The sequence below is a fragment of the Schistocerca cancellata genome, chromosome 8, assembly GCF_023864275.1.
Source record: "Schistocerca cancellata isolate TAMUIC-IGC-003103 chromosome 8, iqSchCanc2.1, whole genome shotgun sequence".
Classification (NCBI taxonomy): domain Eukaryota; kingdom Metazoa; phylum Arthropoda; class Insecta; order Orthoptera; family Acrididae; genus Schistocerca; species Schistocerca cancellata.
Window position 1 is genome coordinate 439355884 of NC_064633.1, and position 23015 is coordinate 439378898.

The 23015-nt window shown below is 44.1% G+C and overlaps 1 protein-coding gene across 1 annotated transcript; it reads left to right on the top strand.

Annotated features, from left to right (window-relative positions):
- Nucleotides 1–4744: 4744 nt before the first annotated feature.
- On the top strand, nt 4745–9483 carry LOC126095083 (uncharacterized). The gene is made up of 2 exons (XM_049909768.1): nt 4745–5912; nt 9371–9483. The coding sequence occupies exons 1-2, from the start codon at nt 4893–4895 to the stop codon at nt 9431–9433; spliced, it is 1083 nt and encodes a 360-aa protein (XP_049765725.1). The 5' UTR covers nt 4745–4892; the 3' UTR covers nt 9434–9483.
- Nucleotides 9484–23015: the final 13532 nt, after the last annotated feature.

Genomic DNA, 23015 nt, shown 5'->3' on the forward strand with positions numbered 1-23015 from the left:
ACGCAAGCAACGCTGGAATTAAGGTGAGTCTACTCAGATTGGCTTAAAACGAAAGGCAGTGATGGATTTTAAATTTTCTGTATTGAGTGACCGGTATAGACTGCATTCAAAATGGTATACGCAAACGCGAGTAACATGGTCGATCTCCAAACCGTTATAGAAGAACTATGAAGAGAGATTCAACAATTAAAAGCCGATAAAAGCGAGCACAGTCTCCCGGTTGATTAGTCACATGACGGCACTTCTGTTCCAATAAAGAATTGTTCACTGTTGCCATCTGCACCAGTGTTCTGTGGAAAACCTGAGGAAGATGTGAAAGTATTTTTTTCGGAAACTCGAAGGCGCAGCTCTGTTGAGTTCGTGGACTGATTCAGATAAGATAGCAGTTGCTAAATTGAGAATCCAAGGAGCCGCACAAGATTTCATTAGCGAGGAGCCGATCTGCGTGAAAACAGAAGTTTACAATGATTTTAAAACGGTAGTGGTTCAGAGATTCACGCGCAAAAGTGCAATCAGATTCTACCGTGAGCAAATTCGTAGTTTCCGCATGCGGCGTGACGAATCTATCGAGAAATTCGTTGATAGAATTCGAAACATAAATGCTCAGACTTACGAGCTTGTAAAGGACGAAAATGAGAACGAGATCTAGCTTTTCGAACCCGATCAGAGAGCGCTTGACACATTCATCCATGGGTTGTATGGGGAAGAAGTAAACAAAACAGTCAGACTCGCACGCTGTAAAACATTTCGAGAAGCAGTAGAGGCAGCTGTTGGTTTCGTCGAAGCTTTGAGACGCCCAAATGACATGCGAAAAGAAGAACGTTGCGTATTCAACTCAAATGTGGAATGTTACCGATGCAATAGGCCCGCTCACAAGCGCAAGGACTGTAAGGAGAACAGGACCTGCCACAACTGTGGGATACAGGGTCACTTAGCGAGGAACTGTCGCAACAAAAAGAAACCAAATGTGAGCAGCAGACGACTCGGCAGATCTTTAAGCGAGTGCGGGGACGTACGTGCCACCACAGCGTCCGTCCCTTGCCCGAGGCAGAGATTCCTGTTAGTGCAGCCGAAAATCAATTCGATAATGACTTCGTATTTGGGTGCTGCTTATCGCGGAAAAAATGTTAAATTATTGATCGACACGGGAGCACAGACCTCATTGATGTGGTGTTCTATAGACAAAAGGGTCAAGCTGAGACCGCCAATGTTTACTGTGCGGGGGTTGAACGGTGGGAAACTACGTAACTATGGAGAAGTTGACGTAGAATTGTGCCTAGGCCAGGACAAATACACAGCAGCGGTGCAAGTGGTTTCTAATAATGAAACGCGCTACGATGGTGTACTTGGATTTGATTTCTTATCCGCTAACGGGGCAGAGATATTTGTCGCAGAAGGAAGGATCAGACTAGGTCGTAAAAATTACAACCTGGAAAATCATTCTTCATGTCGCACTCAAAGGAGCCGAAATTCTGACGTCGAGGAACCGATCACCCCGACCGACGCATCAGTTGGAACCCTCCGAGTCGAAGTACAAATTACTCAGCCACAGCAAGTTCCTCAGGGAACAGGAAAGACAATCCATGTTGAAGTAAAGTCGCCACTGATCAGAAAGGAGCTCTGTCGTTGACCAAGCGGTTGGAAAATTGTGAATGCATTGTTATGTTGCCCGAAGTATAGACGTAGCTACAATGGTGAGGCCGCACTTGGCTAGAGTCCTAATAACAATAACGAATATGAGCAATGCATACGTCGTTTTGCCACGAGGAACGAAGGTTGCTGAAGTATCGAGCATAAGTAAAGATGATGTAATACCGATTCCAAGCGAAGCAGCAGATGTAGCACTCACGGAAACAGATTCTTGTAGTGATATTGAAACATTGACACAAGGAGCTGAAAATGAAATCGAATTAAAGAACAAAATTTGGAAGAAGATTGAACATTTGTCAGCTCATGATCAGAAGATTTTAGCACCTGTTTTGTTAGAGTATTCAGAATTTTTCAGAGAACGTTCAAATTTACCTGTTACTCACTTAGTTCAGCATCGCATACACACTGGAAATGCAGCACCAATCACGCAGAAGCCTTACCGAATTCCATTCAGTCAAAGAGAATTGGTCGAAGATGTGGTAAAGGAACAACTAGAGGCCGGAATTATTCAACCAAGAGTTCCTGATGATCCACCATGGTCATCACCAGTGGTCCTAGTAAAGAATAAATACGTTTCGGGCGAACCACAGTTCAGATTTTGCGTTCATTACCGAGCTTTAAATGCCATCACCACACCAGACATTTACCCGTTACCAAACTTGGTACAAACCCTGACTACTTGAGCAGATGTCGCATATTCTCAGTCTGTGATCTAACTAGCGGATATCACCAGTTAACAGTGCCTCCAGATGATCAAGCCAAAACTTCATTTGCAACTGCAACAGGAGTGTAAAAATACCTCCGTATGCCCTTTGCACTACGTAACGCCCCAGCTACCTTCCAACGCCTAATGGATTCTGTTTAACGTGGGTTCACCCCAACACAAGCTCTTGTATACCTTGACGATGTGATAATTTTTGGTGAAAACATGAGGCAACACACTGAGAGACTCCAAGCAGTATTTGAGCGTATCAGAAGTGCGAACTTGTCCTTATCAATAGACAAATGTCACTTCACACAAAGTGAAGTGAAGTACCTTGGACATGTTATATCCAGTGAAGGTGTCCGCCCTGATCCAAAATTAGTCGAAGCTGTCAAAACGTTTCCTGAACCACAAACAGTCAAAGAACTACAATCATTTTTGGGTTTATCGAATTTCTATCGTCGCTTCATAGCCCATTATGCAGATATCGCAAGGCCAATGACACACTTACTTAAAAAAGGAGCCACATTCAATTGGTCAATAGAATGCAAAAATGCTATGGAAAAACTGAAAACTGCTCTAACCACAGCTCCAGTTTTGGCCTATCCGAATTTCAGTAAGCCCTTCATCCCCTCCACAGATGCTTCAAATTTTGCAGTTAGTGCTATTTTGTCCCAAAAAATTGATGGCCAAGAACGTCCAGTATCATTTGCTTCACGTCAATTAAATAAGGCGAAATGTAACTACACTACCATCGAAAAGGAACTTTGTGGTCTGGTCTTTCGTATCAAACAAAACAGATGTTTCTTAACAGGAAGAGAATTCTCTGTAATCACAGACCATGCCGCACTTAAATGGCTGTTGAGCTTAAAGGATCCCAGTTCGAGACTAACAAGATGGCCATTAGAACTGAGCGCTTACCAATTCACAGTTATCCATCGTCCTGGAAACAACATGTGACTGCTGATGCGATGAGTCGTGAGGTTCGTGTTTGTGCCACCATAAGCCGTGAGGAGGAATTAAAAGCAGCCCAAGAAGAATCCACAATGCGAAATATGGAAAAATGATCAACGGTTCGTTGAAATAGATTGATTGCTTTACAAAGTTACTAATAAAGGGAATCGCCTAGTTATTCCAGGAAGCATGAGGGAGCAAATCCTAACTGAACAACATGATTCCTTACTATCAGGACACTGTGGTTAAAAGGCAACGAATATCAAAGTAGCTGAAAAGTATTGGTGGCCAAGTCGTAAGACTGACGTATTTGAGTTTGTCTCACAATGTGATTCCTGCAACAAACGGAATAATTCAGGAAGAACTAAGGCAGTATTACAAGAACTGTCGGAGACTAGTGAACCTTTTGCAAGAATTGGATTAGACGTCGTCGGTCCTCTGCCGAAGACTAAGGATGGAAACAAGTACATATTGACGATATTAGATCATTTCTCCAGATATCTTATGATGGTACCAATACCTGATCAAAGTGCTGAAACCATAGCTAAAGTTTTTGCGAAGGAATGGATCCTAAAGTTTGGGTTTCCATTAAGCATTATCAGTGACCAAGGAAGGAATTTTACGAGTGATTTACTTAAACAAACATGTAAGCTGATTCAAATAACGCAGTTGAGAAACACGCCAGCACATCCTGAAGGCAATGGTCGCGTCGACAGAGTACGCAGAACCATCATTAAAATGCTTAGCCACTATGTAAGCAGCAAACACGATTATTGGGACGTCTGTCTTAAGTAAGTTGTAAATGCCTACAACGCTAAAATGCACTCATCAACGGGCCTCAGTCCCTATGAAATTGTATATGGACGGAAGGTGTGTTCACCCTTGGACTTCGCACGATCGACAGCTGGAATCAGCAGTGAACACGTAAGGGAGTTAGCTCGCAAACTGAAGGAAGCATGGAGGGGAGCGAAACTGCGGAATCATCAGTCCTTCCTTCAGCAAGTCAAGCAACATGATTGCCAAGCAGTCGCGCCGCAGTATCGAGTGGGAGACTTCGTCTACCTGAGCAGCGTAGTGCTAAAGAAGTCGCAGGTCAAAAAGTTTAAGAAGTTTTGGAACGGACCATACCCGATATTGGAGGTGGTGTCACCTGTCACTCTAAAGCTCCAACTGCCTTTTCGTTCGGTTGTCGTCCATGTCAACCGTGTAAAGCCCTACCTGGGTAGATTCCCTGTAGCAAAGCAGGACGACGACGAGGACCGACCGAGGGGCAGACCAGCTGTTCCAAAATCCAGGAGCCGACCACCGCGAGTTCACAGTCCAGACATCGAGGCCGAGACGTCACCGCCGCCAACCCAGCCATCTAGCCCAAGGCACACTTACAACCTCCGTAAGCGTGTGAAGTGTGAGTGAATGCAAGGTGTGTTGCGTTTAGCCGAGTGCATATGTGAATGTGCTGTGCAACATAAAATCGCAGCTATTGCGCAAGGTGCTCAAGTGTAAATAACATCTTTTCCACAGGTCGCCGAAGACGCATATTTCTTCATATTCATTGTTTAATTCTAGTGTGTAGAACTTATTAACCATGTTTACTGTAATTCCATTCTTTGTTATGTTAGTGTGTTCCATTAATGCTGTAGACGTAGTATCACAGAATGCAGGTGTGTTTTTTGAACCACAATCGGACATGGCAGTCTTAACGCACAGTGCTACAATTGTGCTTAAATATAATTTGTCTGAGATTCACCAACAATTTGATTCCGTTAAAAAACAAATTGATTTGATCCGTTCAATTAGGAATAATGATACAGTCTTGGAAACAGGAACCTCTTGGTATAACAACTGGATTACTGCAAAAATGCAAGTAGAATCCACTTTCGCCAGCTATGAGCAAGAGATTAACTGTTTCTTAAAACTCTTGCCACATGAAAGCTTGATTAGGCGCAAACGTACCTGGTTTGATTTTGGAGGTAGAGTTCCTCGTACTGTATTTGGTACCTTAACTAGTCAAGATCTGTTGGACATAAAGGATAAAATACTAGTTCTAGAGCAGCAGTCTAACACAAATTCAATTAACCATTCTAATGAAATAATTGTGTTAAGAAATATGCAAAAGACAATTGCTAACCACACATTGTTTATTGAACAAATTGTGAAAGAGTTCATTACACATTTTAACACAATTCGTGGTGAAATGAATGCAACCATACGTGAATTATATGCAATTCTTCAAGGTGTGAGTGCACATTTAGATTTAAACATTCTACTGTTAAGAATTACTGACAGTTTATCAAACGCTAAATTTGATGCTCTCAATTTAAGAACAGCCTTAGAAAGTAGTTCAAATGATTGCTTGAATAGTGTTTTATTGCATCCAGACCAATTTTTACAAATGTTGCTGTTGATTGAACGTAAGCTAGATGCATCGTCTACCACGATTTACCATGTCAATTACTACAATTTATATGCTTATTACAAATTAACTACCACATATTCTTTAATGATTGAAGATCAGTTAACTGTAATTGTTTCTATGCCGATTGCCAGATCCAAGCATAATTTTGAAATGTATAAACTTCAAACTTACCCTGTGAAATGGAACCAAGTAGGTATTCACGCAATGTATCAGCTAATGTATTATTTATTAATCAGTAAAGATAGAAGATATTTTGTATCCCTGAATGAAAATCATGTTCGTAAGTGTAAACGTAGTCATAAGCTAATTTGCCCAGAGACGGCAGTATTCTTAGATACTAGAGTGTACAGTTGTGAGAAAGATTTGTTTATGAAGAGTCCGCCTCGCGGTGATTGCCCTAGGATTTTAATGCATCTTCATCAACCATTCCTTAAAAAATATTCTGAAGGCATAATATATTCGTTTAACTCAACTCTCGAAATCACATTTAGCTGTAAAACGTTTGACACACCCGAACTACCTTTCACATTCAAATTAACTGGTAGTGGATTAATTCTGAATGATAAGCACTGTGATTTATCATGTGATCGGTTTGAAATGTCCTCTGTATTACCAACCACCTTTCATGCAGATGCAAAATTCCCTTTAACAAGGATGTTACCTGTTTATTACAATGAATCATACTTACTGACCTATGCCAATCATTCTCTGTCCAGCTTACCCGAGGATGACAATTTAATTGCGGATATCCATGAAAGTGTAATAAATACTAATAATGAGTTAAATTTCTTAGAAGTAGCAACTAAAATTAAGTCTATTGAATCTTCCAATAACGCTAATCCATATTTGATTGTCAGTGTTGTGTTCTTTGTACTTTTATTGATGTCTCATGTATGTACAGCCTATGTAATGTATGAGATTGTTGTCCTGAAAACCTGCTTGTCAGTGCCCATCGTCACTGTGTCTGCAAACAGAATAAATGTCGAAGTGCCCCTCAACGCCACCATTGGTGAGACAAACGCATGACGCCCAGGAGGTCGTCTCGAGCAATCTTCGGTAGCTCGTTTTCGTGAGAGATGGTGGTTGTAAGCTTTCCGTGTTCCACATTCTGCACTACCCGGAACTACCGTCCACGCATCCCATCCTAACAGCAAATGGACTCAATAACATTTTACTCGGCCGTCCACAAGACCCCGTTAGATTAGCAAAATAGATTAGGTCTATCACGTAAACCGAAAGCGAACATCGATTCACATTTCCAAATTAGATGTTGGTCTTCCCCATGTTGCTTGTAACATGGTGGTAGACAGGAGGCACGTGACACCGGCCCACTAGTAAGAATATAGTAGTGTAAGCCAGTACTGCTGGCCCCTCCATGTTTCTCGGGAATAAACATGGCGGTGCTGCCACAGTGGCGAGAGTGTCAGTTCGCTTTGACGAGTAATATATGTTCCGAACGACAGCAACAACAAGCCGACTTATTGTCCACGGAGTCTCTCAGTCACCACAAGAGGCGTCAGGACCGCTACCAGCAGAATACGCTCCCACACCTCAGCACTGTGATCACAATCACTATTTTCCTACACGATGTCAAGTGCCCACTGGTAGCTCTTCCCATATCCATGCCCAACGATTGTATTTAAGGCAGTAAAGAACTACGGAACAGCAAATCGCTCTCAGTTATCGAACCAGTTATTCCTTCGAGTTCTCTGGGCCAGACACTGACCACAATAATGGTTCCTGAGTCAGAGCTCTCGCTAAGGAACCATTGTCGGACAGTCGCTGTTCTGTGTTCAGCTCTTAATCCTTACCGAGCTTTGTTCGGTGACTTTACATCTTCAGACTTTCGCCTTACGTCAACTAAGTCTATATTGTCTCCCTTTGCCAAGCCCACCACCAACTGTATTATTAACTCCAGAACCTTTCAAGTGAATCTGGACTTAAACCTCGTTATTATACACTTTGGCCACTTAATCATTATTTTCTTTCCTTGTTGGGACTCACGGCGCCAAGCGAATTTTCATTTCTATGTAACTTTAACCCCACGGAAGAGACTTGTGTTCTTGAATATTTAATAAATTTTTCCTACATTGTTTACCTGGGTAACGTTCTCATTGCGCCTCAACCGGTGCACAGCTTATCTGATAGTGTCTTGAAAAGACCTTATAAGACGATATTATCAGGAGTAAAACAAGGATAAGTCAGTGCAAGCCTGTGCAGAGTAAGATATGAGACACTAAAAGTAGTAGTTGAGTTTTGCTATTAGAGCAGCGGAATAACTGACGATGTTCGAAGCAGAGGGCAAATAACGGTCATTCTGGCAATAGCAATAAAAACATTTTCGAAAAAGAGAAATTTATCCAATATGCCAAAGATGTGACATCTGGACCTTAGCCTTGTACGGAAGTAAAATGCGAACGATAAATAGTTCAGAGAAAACTGCTAAGGTCATCAGTCCCTAAGCTTACACAATGCTTAACCTAAATTATCCTAAAGACAAACACACACACCCATGCCCGAGAGAGAACTCGAACTCCGCCGGGACCAGCCGCACAGTCCATGACTGCAGCGCCTTAGACCGCTCGGCTAATCCCGCGTGGCGTTCAGTGAAAAAGGGAATACAAGTTTTTTTTAATTCTGTGCTAGAGCAAAGTGCCGAAGATGTGATGTGTGTATTGGACAACTGGGGAAGAGGTACTGAACACAATTGGCGAGGAAAGAGACTTGTGGCAATGATTGAGTAAAAGAAAGACTCAGATGTTAGGACACATCGTGAGGCATCAAGAAATCATCAATTCGTTAATGGAGCAAACTGTTGGGGGTGTGGGTGGGGCAGAAACTGTAGAGGGAGACCAGTGCGTGAGTATAGTAAGTAGGCTCAAATGGATATAGATTGCAGTAGTTACACAGAGAAGCTTGTGCAGGACTGAGTAGAGTGGAGAGGTACTCTATCCGATTGAAACCATTCCGACACCTATTAGTGGACATTAACATGGGGCCTGTCCATCCTTCGCAGTTATGATGGCTTGAACTCTGCTGAGAACACTTTCAAGGAGGCGTCTGAACGTCTGTGGAGGAACGGCAGCCCATTCTTCCTCAATAACTGAAACTAGAGAAGGTAGTGATGCTGGTCGCTGGGGTCTGAACCAAAGTCGATGCTCTGACCGCCCCCAAAGATGTTCCGTCGGCTTCATGTCGAGACTATGAGCAAACGAGTCCATTTCAGGAATGTTACTGTCTACAAACCATTGGCTCATAGACGCAGCTGAAACAAGTATTCGTCGTCTCCGAATTGTTCCTCTGCTCTATGCAGTACACAGTACTATAAAATGTGTTGTTCCTCATTTGGTGTTTCCCTTAGCACCATAAGCGGACCACAGCCTAACCACGAAAAATACCCCCATACTGCACACCATCTCCTCTGTATCCAGAATGAGATTTTCACTCTGTAGCGGAGTGTGCGTTGATATGAAACTTCGGACCGAGACTGGAACTCTGGACCTTTGCCTTTCGCGGGCAAGTGCTCTACCAACATTTTTTATTTTTTTTAAGTGAATTAAAATTTGTGCTGCGGCCGGAACTCGATCCCGGGTCTTCTTGCTTACTTTCTTTTTTTTTAAATTTGGGCCTCCATTCTCCCTTTACAGCCCAGCCTATCTCTCACGTGTGTTGCCTTCATCGATCAGCTTCTAAGCTGTGTTTGCAAATAAATCATTACAAGAAAGCGGAAAAAGATGGAATTCCATTAATGAGGAACGAAAAATAAACATTTTCTCCAGTTTTTGATGTGAGTAGAATTATCAAAAGTATGTGTTATTTGCAGCCCTCCGTTTCGCAATATATGAAATGAATTCCTTCTTGATATTTCTTCTTTTCAAAGTGGTAAACAGAAAAACTTACATGACACAAATGACTGACACTTCATTCTTCATGGAAATTTGCTCTCCTGTTCTGCGAGAGAAAGGAAATGTATGAACATTAAATGGGAAATAAAACTGCCTTCTACAATGATAAGCTCCTGGAATAATATAGTAAAATTTCGCCGATAACTCAAGTCTCGGGAAGCATCTAGGATTCTTTACATAGATAGATGTTAACCTCTACTATCTGAAACATTGGATTTGAAGCATTTAACCGTTGATTATGATGTGCAGCCTATTTCCAAACAACCTCCTGTAGTCACGATGTTGGCTTATTTTAAGGTGTTCAATTTCGATGTAAGAGTAATAATCCAGGAAAGTAGCATGCCTATTCTGCGTAATGAAGGATGCTGTGTGGCCCATGATCCACGTTGCAGCGTTGTTTTTTTTCTCGTGGATACCTCAGTGTTTGTGGCTGAATGATCTCTAAAAGGTCTACACTATTGGGCGTCGTGCGGTCTATCACCGACAATCTTTGGAGAAGAAATCTAATTTCTTCTGCAGTCCGCACGTGAGCCTATAGGCTATTAGAGGAACGACTCTCCCACATGCGTCACAGATGGGCGTCGGATGAAGGCCTATCTTATGTAACTTGTCATTCGTTGCTACTTTATCATTGACTGTAAGATACCAGTCGGATATGATGCGTGACGGTAACACGTCGCTATGCACATTTCGCCATACTATACTCCATGTTATATGTGGATATTTGTCTTCGAGACGATTCCTGTGGTTTGTTGTCATGAGCAGGTTTTAAAGTTTCCTGTTGGTCAGACTGCCGGTATCGTCGATGTTGTGTCGGATGTAGCTCAGTTCCATGTAGTACAGTCGCACATGTCGGTTATAAAACGGAATGCCGGTGATATCAACGTGTGGGTCAAGGCTATGAGGCTTCCATCGCTGGATGAGGTTTGTGATGATGCTGGTCCTCCGAGTACGAACTTACTTCCTGATGCGATTTACGAGCAGGGTGACACATTTTTTGTGTACCTTAATGAGGTTAAGGCCACCTTTAGACGTAGGTAAAGTTAATGTATCAAATTGAACTCTCAAAATGTGCCCTCCAAAAAGAAACCAGCATAGTGCTTGCTGTATACTCTTCGCTAGATGGTCGGATACAGGAAGAATGTGCGCCAAATAATTCATCTTGCTTGTAATGGCGATCCCATGGTCTTAACTTTCTGTAGTATGTTCAAATCACGGTCGGAGTGGAGTATCAAAGCAGCGCGTAATTTATTGAGCATTTGTGACCAGTTCTTCGTCAGGAATTTGTCTGGGTTGGCCACAATGGTTAAGCCGAGATTTTTGTGACAATCCTTTACATTCCACCAGGTAACATGGGATATATCTCCAATATCGCCTCCGATGGGCAAAGCTGTGGTTTTAGATTTAATATTGCTCCTGAAAGAAACGTGAATGCTTGTAGAAGAATTTCTGCTGACATAAGTTGTTGTGACTATGAAACAGCTACGCATATATCGTCAGCACACGGAATGCATGGGATAGTAACAGTATCCTGATCCCACAGTCCACTAAGTTGTGCAGTAGCGGCTCTACTGCAATGGCGTACAAAATCAATGACAGAGGACATCTTTGTCGGATGGATTGCCCAATGGAAACTTCTTTAATAAAATGGCCATTAATGAGAATCCTGGAAGAGACGTTTGTAGTAAGTTTGAGATTTAATTCTATGAGATGAGGTCCAAAACCTAGTTTTGCCATGCTTTTAAAGAGGAAGTCATGACGCACACGAACATACGCCTTCTCAAAATCTAGAAAGATCAGAGCGTCATTTCCTTTGGTTGGTTCAAATGGCTCTGAGCACTATGGGACTTAACATCTGTGATCATCAGTCCCCTAGAACTTAGAACTACTTAAAACTAACTAACCTAAGGACATCACACACATCCATGCCCGAGGCAGGATTCGAACCTGCGACCGTAGCGGTCGCGCGGTTCCAGACTGCAGTGCCAAGAACCGCTCGGCCACCGCGGCCGACGGAATGTCTTTGTCACTGCTTTCCACCAGCACTGGCATTGCCGCTTCGTTAAGATGTTCCAGCTGCCGGGATTGTGGTTCAGTCCCCGCGACTACCTCACTCAATTATGGAACAAACCTTTCACCACCGTCTGCAGGACGTTCCCGCGGAACTTGAACTGGACATCGACGTGTGCAGTTCATCCGCATATGTTCTGTTGAATGGCTGATCGAACATGTAGGAGGTATACCAATGTAAGTTATCTGCTCGCGGCAGCCGCCAATGGCAACATACGAAGGTATATGCTTTTTTAAGTATATACGCACATTCTCACGCCGCTGTTAACTTGGTAACCATGTGCACTTGACCATTTTTCATTGGTAACCGACAAAACAACGCCGTACAGAGACAGAGAATGTGGAATGAGCTCATTAGGACACTCAGGTGGCACATTAAATACCCCGACGGTTCTCACTCCGTATCCCGAAGGCACGATCTGCGATGTGCACTGGCCGAGTGCCCGACCACGACTGTGACTGAGCTACCCAAGCACGACTCACGCCCCATCCTCACAGCTTTACTTCTGTCAGTACTCGTCTCCTACCTTCCAAACTTTACAGAAGCTCTCCTGCGAACCTTGCGAAACTAGCACTCCTGAAAGAAAGGATATTGCGGATACATGGATTAGCCACAGCCTGGGGGATGTTTCCAGAATGAGATTTTCACTCAGCAGCGGAGTGTGCCCTGATATGAAACTTCCTGGCGGATTAAAACTGTGTGCTGGGCCGAGACTCGAACTCGGGACATTTGCCTTTCGCGGACAAGTGCTCTGCCATCTGATCTACCCAAACACGACTCATAGCTTTACTTCTGCCAGTACCTCGTCTTCTACCTTCCAAACTTTAGAGAAGCTCTCCTGCGAACCTTGCAGAACTAGCACTCCACAGAACTAGCACATCACAGAAACTCTTCCGCAAACCTTGCTGAACTGGGACTCCTGGAAGAAAGGATATTGCATAGACATGGCTTAGCCACGGCCTGGGGGATGTTTACAAAATGAGATTTTTACTCTGCAGCTGTGAGGGCAGGTACTGAGTCGTGCTTGGGTAGCTCGGTTTTTAGAGCACTTGTCCGTGAAAGGCAAAGGTCCCGAGTTCGAGTCTCGGACTGCACACAGTTTTAATCTACCAGGAAGTTTAATCTCCTCAGTTGTCCACTTCTGGTAGTACACATGATGGTATGTAATAGTAGTCTACTACAGGGTATAGCGTGGTTCACTGCTCCAAATCACTCGTTTCCAGTCGTACACTGTCCAGTAACGTCTCTCCTCAAACTATCTCAAGCATTGCTGAGCATTGGCTATAGACATGAGTGACTTACGAACAACTGCTCGAACACTGTACCCCCTTCTCTTTTCGCTCTATACGCACTATCACTGTGCTACATGTACTGCTGGTAGCAATTTGGAAGTCACGAGTGACTCATTCGCTTTCCGGTGATTTTTTACAACCACCCTCCGCAGTACTCGACGGTCGCTGTCCGTCAGTACGTGATGTGTGGGTCGTCTAGTTTTAGTTATGGTTATTCCTTCGCGTTTCCACTTCAGAATCACATTACCACCATTCGACTTCGGCAGCTCTAGAAAGCATGAAATTGCCTTTGAAGATTTATCACCCAGGTGACATCAACGTTCGATGTCACTGAACTCTTCTGACTGACCCATTCTGCTGTACTGCTTTTCTACTTACTGTTTCTCTACTTACCACACAATACTCTTCGCCTCTGGTGACATCTAGTGCTCGAGTATGCATTACATACACTACTGGCCATTAAAATTGCTACACCAAGAAGAAATGCTCTTGATAAACGGGTATTCATTGGACAAATATATTGTACTAGAACTGACATGTGATTACATTTTTACGAAATTTGGGTGCATAGATCCTGAGAAATCAGTACCCAGAACAACCACCTCTGGCCGTAATAACGGCCTTGATACGCCTGGACATTGAGTCAAACAGAGCTTGGATGGCGTGTACAGGTACAGCTGCCCATGCAGCTTCAACACGATACCACAGTTCATCCAGAGTAGTGACTGGCGAAATGTGACGAGCCAGTTGCTCAGCCACCGTTGACCAGACGTTTTCAATTGGCGAGAGATCAGGAGAATGTACTGGCCAGAGCAGCAGTCGAAAATTTTCTGTATCCAGAAAGACCCGAACAGGACCTGCAACATGCGGTCGTGCATTACGCTGCTGAAATGTAGGGTTTCGTAGGGATCGAATGAAGGGTAGAGCCACGGGTCGTAACACATCTGAAATGTAACGCCCACTATTCAAAGTGCCGTCAATGCGAACAAGAGGTGACCGAGACGTGTAACCAATGGGACCCCATACCATCACGCCGGGTGATATACCAGTATGGCAATGACGAATACACGCTTCCAATGTGCGTTCACCGCGATGTCGCCAGAAACGAATGCGACCATCATGATGCTGTAAACAGAACCTGGATTCATCCGAAAAAATGACGTTTTGCCATTCGTGCAACCAGGTTCGTCGTTGAGTACACCATCGCAGGCGCTCCTGTCTGTGACACAGCGCAAGGGTAACCGCAGCCGTGGTCTCCGAGCTGATAGTCCATGCTGCTGCAAACGTCATCGAACTGTTCGTGCAGATGGTTGTTGTCTTGCAAACGTCCCCATCTGTTGACTCAGGGATCGAGACGTGGCTGCACGATGCGTTACAGCCATGCGGATAAGATACCTGTCATCTCGACTGCTAGTGATACGAGGCCATTGGGATTCAGCACGGCGTTCCGTATTAACCTCCTGAACCCACCGATTCCATATTCTGCTAACAGTCATTGGATCTCGACCAACGTGAGCAGCAATGTGGCGATACGATAAACCGCAATCGCGATAGGCTACAATCCGACCTTTATCAAAGTCGTAAACGTGATGGTACGCATTTCTACTCCTTACAGGAGGCATCACAACAACGTTTCACCAGGCAACGCCGGTCAACTGCTGTTTGTGTATGAGAAATCGGTTGGAAACTTTCCTCATGTCAGCATGTTGTACGTGTCGCCACCGGCGCCGACCTTATGTGACTGCTCTGAAAAGTTAATCATTTGCATATCAGAGCATCTTCTTCCTGTCTGTTAAATTTCGCGTCTGTAGGACGTCATCTTAGTGGTGTAGCAATTTTAATGGCCAGTAGTGTAGATGGGTCCGGATAGTTTTGCTCAGATAGTGTACATCACACTAGTCTTCAGACGGAAGACAACAAGTAATATACTTTTTTCAAACAACTTACGGGAATTCAGCCAGGCAAAATTTAAAGCGACCGCCGATATTTAGGTGGGAGTACACCCCGCCATTTTCAAGGCACAAACTGCAACGGACAGGCGATGTACAGGCAATTCGATTCTGGGAGAAATTCAGGAAAGATAACACACACAAACACACACACACACACACACAGAACACTAGTGAAACCAAAGATGACCAAAATCAGAGTTATCGATAATGAAAGACTAAGAGTTAACTAAAGAGGCAACATTCACTCTGTCCCTCTGTTTTTTGACAAGGGAGAGAGCATGATTCCCAGCAGAGTGCAAACAAAAACCTCTATCCCTGTTTACAAGGTTGCCCGCTAAATTAATCTCAACAGCTTCCTTAATAACACTGTCCCAATAGCTAGACGTGCATGCCAAAATCTCGGTATTGTTATAGAACGTAGGGTGACCATTATCCGAACAATGTTTGGCAGTAACAAATGTACTTGCCTGCTGTAACAGAGTGTTTACGGTCATTACATCGGTCCTCCACGGTCCTGATAGTCTGACCGGTGTATGCCATGCCACTGCTACAGGCAATGCTACATACACCCGCCTTACACTGACCAAGATCATCCTTAACCGAACCCAAAAGCACTCTAATTTTAGATGGAGGTCGGAAAACACATTTCACGTTTTATTTCCGTAAAATACGACCGATTTTGTTGGAAGTACTTCCTATGTAAGGCTAAAAGGCAGTGGACTTAGGTGTCGACTCAATATTATCATCAATCACCCGATGCACATTTGATCGATAGCGCAACGCACGTTCAATCTATCTTTCACTATAACCATTTTGATGAAACGTAGCTTCAAGGTGGAACAGCTAAGCTGGAAAGGTCACAGTGTCGAAAATGCCATGTGCCCTGTGTACCAAGGTACGAAGTACCTCTTCACGCTGAGCCGGATGGTGACAACTATTAGCCTGTAAATACAAGTCGGTGTGATTACCTTTCCTGTAAATTGCATGTCCCTATGATCCATCATCCTTCCTCCTAACCAAAAGGTCAAGAAAGGGAAGGCAACCATCCTCCTCCACCTGCATCGTAAAACGAATGTTCGGATGGATCGAATTCAGATGTTCTAAAAAGGCATACCTATTTCCCATGACGGCGACATAATTCTTGTTGTTTAGTTTCATGGTGTATGTAAGGTTTTAATCTTTATTTATCTTTTCTGGTGTCTCTAACTATTGATTAGGCGCGCATTAGAGCAGTTTTATCACTGCTGGTGTCTCATTTTTCAATTGGCTTAATAATAAATGAAAAATGCTGGGGCAGATGTATTTTTTTCTTCGCCTAGTGATACTGAACCGAGCGAATGCACGCTTTTGTAGCAGCTTTGCTTAAATAAATGACGAGTTTCGAAATATTTTGGTGTGGATTAATTAAAAACCTAATAGTATGCAGGGAGTTATCGATAAGGGAACGGAATGATTTCTTTCGCCAGTCTCTGAACACAACAACAACAACAACAACAAATGGAACTTTCTCACAAATTAAACTAATGTGCTTGAACGGAACTCCATGACACACCTTTGCTTTTTCGCGATCAATGAATTTACTGCATGAGCTTTTCCAGCGCTCTTCCTGACCGCTTTCAAAACTTGTCTTACTTCCTTCCGTACAAAAATTCCGATGAATCTCCCTTGCATGTCCTGTTGAACTACATCACCCAATACGCTGCCAGAAAAATTTCGCAACACGAAAAAAATTAATGTAGAGTAATGCAATTGCGGGAATACATTGGTCTAGATTAACGTTGCAAAATCACAGGTTAACGGAAGCACAAGATAAGCCATTGCAAATATGAAATACTGGTACATTAATAACCGCTGTAACCGCGATAATTTTTAATGTAAGCATGAACATGTTTATGCATTGCATTGTAAAGATGTTGGATGTCAGTTTGTGGGATGGAGTTTCATGGCTGTTGCACTTGGTCGGTCAATATAGGGACGGTTAACGCTGTTTGTGGATGATGCTGGAGTTATCGTCCGATGATGGCCCAAATGTGCTCGACTGGAGACAGATCTGGTCGTAAAGCAGGCCAAGGCAACATACCGATACTGTAGAACATGCTGGGTTACAACAATGGGCGAGCGTTATCCTGTTTGAAAACATCCCGTGGATACACAGTTTTGCTGTCAGCTTGTGTGGAATACACACGAGAATGCTTCTGCTGTCACAGGCCCCAGAGTATAGCTCCAGTAACCGGCCGCTGTGGCCGAGTGCTTCTAGGCGCTTCAGTCCGGAGCCGCGCTGCTGCTACGGTCGCAGGTTCGAATCCTCCTCGGGCATGGATGTGTGTGATGTCCTTAGGTTAGTTAGGTTTAAGTAGTTCTAAGTCTAGGGGACTGAAGACCTCAGATGTTACGTCCCATAGTGCTTAGAGCCATTTGATTATAGCTCCAGGAGTAGATCCAGTGGATCTATCACGCAGACAGGTCGGTTGACAGCCCTCAACTGACGTCCTTCTAAACAATACACTGTCTTCATTGGCATCGATTCAGAACCAACTTTCATCAGAAAACACAACAGACCTCCGCCCTGCCCTGTAATGAGCTCCCGCTTGACACCAGAGAAGCTGAAAATGGCTTTGGTTTGGGGTGTGTGGATTGCACGTTACAGGGCTTGTGACTCGGAGCTTTTTTTGAAGTTACCTATTTGTAACAGTTGTGACACTGTGGTGCCGTCTGCTGCTCAGGTTGTTGCTGAGGTTGCAGTACGATGCACCATAGCCATACACCGAACGAGATGGTTTTCCCTCTCGGTAGTGCCACGTGGCCACCTGGAGCCCGGTTTTCTTGCGACCTTACGTTCTCTTTCACCGCTGCCAGAAGTCATGTACAGTGTCTACTATCCTGCCAAGTCTTTCTGCAATATCGCAGAAGGAACATCCAGCTTTTCGTACCTTATTACACGATCTCGGCCAAACTCAGTGAAGTGTTGATAATGGCGTCTTTGTCGCCGTAAAGGTATTGTTGACTAACATAAGCCGGCCGGGGTGGCCGTGCGGTTATAGGCGCTACAGTCTGGAATCGCGTGACCGCTACGGTCGCAGGTTCGAATCCTGCCTCGGGCATGGATGTGTGTGATGTCCTTAGGTTCGTTAGGTTTAAGTAGTTCTAAGTTCTAGGGGACTGATGACCACAGTAGTTAAGTCCCATAGTGCTCAGAGCCATTTGAACAATTTGACTAACATAAACTCACCATGTCCAGAGACAAGGGTAACAGCGTGTATTTAAAGCGAACTTTATATGCATACTCATATGCGATTGGCACGAAATTTGAAAGGAAATCATATTTCAGATGTAGAAACACGCCTACCGACTTCCGTTTATATCGCACAACTTCTTTTTGATGTTGTGGTTTTCTTTTCCGTTTGCAAAACACCGTAGTGTTTAGAGGACGACGCTTGGCACCAGTATTAGTCGGTGCCTAACCTTCGCCATTCATGAATCCAGCGAGGAAAACTGACTGTCTGTGTGACCCTATAAAAGCCTAATATATTTTATGTTTTTCTGGCGGTCGTGCGATAGGGATAGTGGAATTTTTACACTGGGTTCTATGACCTTACGAAAAGATGACATTTTGCCTTCCCTTGTCGTTGAATGCGCCAATGTCGACGCATCTTCGTCTGCTGTCGCGTCAAAGGAAGCTGCGGTAATGGTCAATGTGTCGACAGCTCCAGAAGGCGTCTCACAGTCAGCTTGTACACGTGCCTTGCTTCAAATTAACCCTGATCCTGGCTCAAGTTAAGTGAAGAGGCTGTACAATCCTTCACGGCCACCCGAGGAAAGTATACTAGTACATACCCTCTCTGGCGCTAGTCGCATGAGGCCTTTCAGATCCTGTATAGCGTTTAGCATGGCCCTCTTGAACCCACTGGTTCCCCATTCACATGACGGTCATGAGACCCTGACCAAGGCGAGCAGCAAAATCACAGAACGATTTCACTGCTGACGACTTCCAGCATGTGCTGCTAGACGTTTCTCCTTCCTACATGAAGCACAACGCGATTTTCTCACAAACATCCATCATTCAAATTCGATTTCTTAACCAGAAATCCGGTGCGTAATCTTTTCTTGCATCTTTTCTTGCTAAGGCTGATGGCCATACCTTCTGTTCAAGATGTCTATCATTGAGTCATGCTCCGGCTCGCATTGGTGCCGTTGCTAGATTGGCATTGTTTACTTGGTACAGTTACGGTTGTCGTCTTCTTCATGTGTTCATTGGAGCTACTCCGTTTGCAAGCGTTGTCTGTCCGCTAGTGGCAGCAGCAACGGTTATAGCTATCTAGTAACGGTTCTACGATCTTTGGGGCGGCGTAGTGGTGTTTTCGTGTCGTGTGAGGCGGCAGTTCAGTTGGGGATGGACGCGCAGCCAGGTCCGCGCAGTGCGTAAACATGCTGGGACTGCTGGCGGCACGCATGCACTGCCGGATGGAAGGGCTGTAGTCGCTAGGAGTACAACCTCATTGTCAACCGGACCCAGGAAGTTTAAGTTGAGTGGACCTTAATTCAAGTAGTGAAACCTCCACTATTGTGAGATCTCGCCATTTGCTTGCGTGTTGCTGCTTGCAGTGTCGCCGAGACAAAGAGCAGTGAGTGGAGCTTTTGGGGAAGGCGAACCTAAGTAGCCTTTCTCCACTTCTTGTTATTAATTGTTGCATCCTATGTGTTATTATTTGTGAAGTTCAACCAATGGTATTTTTCCTGCCTAGTGGCCGCTAACGCCCCAGTTACCTGCCCTAGAGCAGTATATGTTACAGCAGTGTAGTTTCCCTCACCTTGCCGCTGCTGTCCGCTAAGGCTGTAGTTCGTCAGCTTCCTTGATTTGTGGGTCAGGTGGCGCTTTTTTTTTTGTTTCGTTCTTTCTACTCAGGTAGTAGCGGTTCCTTTCTGCTTGCGGATGGAAGACTGAAGACATAGTGCTGACCGCCGCTTGCGGCTTTGGTGTGTTATTCCATCGTTGCATTGGTCATCGCCCGTTAGGTAGATTTGGCAAACGATTTTTGGTCATGCGTCTAAACTGCCTCTAGTCTCAGTTACCATCTCGTGAAGTGGATGCAAGTCTTGGTTGACAGTCTCATCGCTTGCAAAGTTTTGTGTAACCTTCCCAGGTCGATCCATGGAGCAACATCTGCGCCCCCCCCCCCTTCCCCCTTGGTTTGGTCAGATTTTATGATTTTTTTTTATTATTTTAATTACTGTAATTTCAAGTTTGAAGATGTTTAACTGGTTCTTAAAAGGATTGCTAGTCAGGCCTTCAACCGTGAAACGGTTTTAAATTATTACTATTGGAGCCTTCAGCCGAGAAGTAGTTTTAATTTGTTGTCATTGAGGCCTTCAGTGTGAGTGCTACGTGTCTTAAAATTTTAATTAGACAATTGTGTTCTAGCAGTGATATTTTTGAAGATTGTTTTCTAAAAAAATATTTTAATAACTGTAATTGTAAGTTGAAGTAGTTACCTGGTTCTTAAAAGATTGCTATTCAGGCCTTCAGCCGTGAAATAGTATTTAAATTATTACTATTGGGGCCTTCAGCAGAGAAATAGTTTGAATCTGTTGTCAATGAGGCCTTCAGCCGCGGCTGTTACTTGTCTTAAAATTTTAATTAGACAATTGTATTCTAGCAGTGAGATATCGATGATTGTAATTTAAAAATATTTTAATAACTGTAATTGCTGGTTGAAGTAGTTTAACTAGTTCTTAAGATTGCTATTCAGGCCTTCAGCCGCGAAACAGTTTTAAATTATCACTATTGGTGCCTTCAGCGGAGAAATATTGTGAATTTGTTGTCATTAAGGCCTTCAGCCGTTGAACGCTTATTAATTTATTTTCACCTTTTATTTTTTGTTATTTTTAAATAAAGTGTACGTGATTGAAAAATAAACTAACGAACAGTTATTGATTACAGCCCCATCCACAATCGCAACCCAGTCCTGCCTTCCTTGGTACCAGGTCTCAATCATGTTATCTTCCAACTAGATAACAGAACGCTGCATGTTCCCTACGCTGACGCAACATACCTCGATACAGCTTTCGAATGTTTCCCTGTGCAGCTCCTTCTTCAAATCTCTCATCCATTGAAAATATCTGGACATGCATTGCCACGGCTTACCAGCCTCTACAGTTGATGAACCCTTGCATAGAATTTAAGCAGCTTGAAATGAAACAGCCAGGTTAGAGCTGTTGTTGCTGAAAGACGTGGCCTCCTTGTGTACTAAATTTTACAGCCTGTATAGCACTAACTTACATACACACATTGTCTGCTCAAAAGTATCTTGATAGCCCCACGTAATATGGAATTGATCACTAGATGTCATGAGAGGCCAACCCGCTAGTATTAACGGAAACGAGGGGTATTGTGTTGTCAGTAGAGACGCAATAATAGCAGAATGGGTCGGTCAGGATATATGAGTGACTTCGAGCTGGACTAGTCACTGGATGCCACCTGAGTAAGAAATCAATAAGATACATTTCAATCCTTCTGAATCTGCCCAAGCCGATTGTTGGCGATGTGACTGTGTATTTGAAACGCGAAGGAACAACTACAGCTGAACCTAAAACAGGCAGACCTCATTTAGTGGTACACCGGGACTCTCAAGCTTGGTGGAGAGTGGTTGTAAATCATTGCATGAAATCGGCGGAAGGAATCACTCATGAATTCCGAAGTGGTACCAGGAGAGCAGCTAGCACAATGACTGCGGGTGCATACAAATGACATAAAATCGTCGAGCAGCTCCTCATAAGCCATACATTTCTGTAGTCAGTGCTAAACGTTGCTTGAGGTACTGTGAAGAATGAGGCCACTGGACAGTAGATGACTTGAAACGAGTGATCTGGAGCAATGAATCGCGTCATACCTGCAGCATTCGGATGATGTTTCTGAGTTTGGCAAGTGCCTGGACTACGTTACCTGCCATCATATGTAGTGCCAAGACTGAAGTAAGGAGGATGTGGTATTGGGGGTTTTTCTCATGGTTAGCATACAGTTCCCTTATTGCGCTTAAGAAAAGCTAACTATGGAGGCATGTGATCGTACTTTTCCAGCGTTCTGTACTAGTTGCAGTAGAGGAGCAACCTAGAGACGTGAATGCATGGTAATGCATCCTGTCATAAGCAGCAATTGTGAGGCAATGGTTTGTGGACAACATTACTGAAATGGACTGGCCGGCCCAGTTCCGGCCTGAACCCTACGCAACACCTTCAGGATGAGTTAGAAGGGACACTATGCTCCAGCTGGGACCATCCAACATCATTGCTTTCTCTGGTTTCAGCTCTCGAGAAAAAAGTGGGCTGCCATTCCTTCACGGCCATTCAAACACTTAATTGAAAGTGTTCCCACCAGATGTCAGGCTGGCCTAACTGTGAATGATGAATACAATTCCTATTTTTGTCCACGTATTCTTACTATTACACTGTTGAGCAAGGTGACAGAAGTCATGGGGGTAGCGATACATACAAATACTGATGGCGGTGTAACCGCGTACACTAGGTATAAAAGGGTAGTAGTGGCGGAGCTTTCGTTTGTGCTCAGGTGATTCATGTCTAAAGTTTCCCGACGTAATTATGGCCACACGAGAGGGATTGACAGACTCTGATGGCAGAATGGTAGTTGGAACTTGAAGTATGGGACTGAGCCATGCTACGAATCGATTTGGTGCTGTTGCAGGTTTCCGTCCTCTGTTGGAGGCCACACCATATAGTTTAGTTGACGTGCTTGCAGTTGATTGTATTCTTCTTGTGTTGACCGGCGCCACTTGGTTACGCAAGCGTTGCCTGTCCGTTAGTGCCAGCAGCGGCGTTATCGATATGTAGTAACTGTAGCCCTATCTTTGGGGTGACGTCGTTGTTCTTCGGGGTCGTGTGAGAGAGGAGTTCGGTTGGGGGCTCAGGAGGAGCCAAGAGGGCAGTGTGAGAACATGCTGGGACCACTGGCAGCATGCATGCACTGCCGGATGGAAGGGCTGTGGTCGCGAGGGTACACGACCTAGCATCAACCGGATCCAAAAAGCTTTAAGTTGAGTGGATTTTAATCCTAGCAGTGA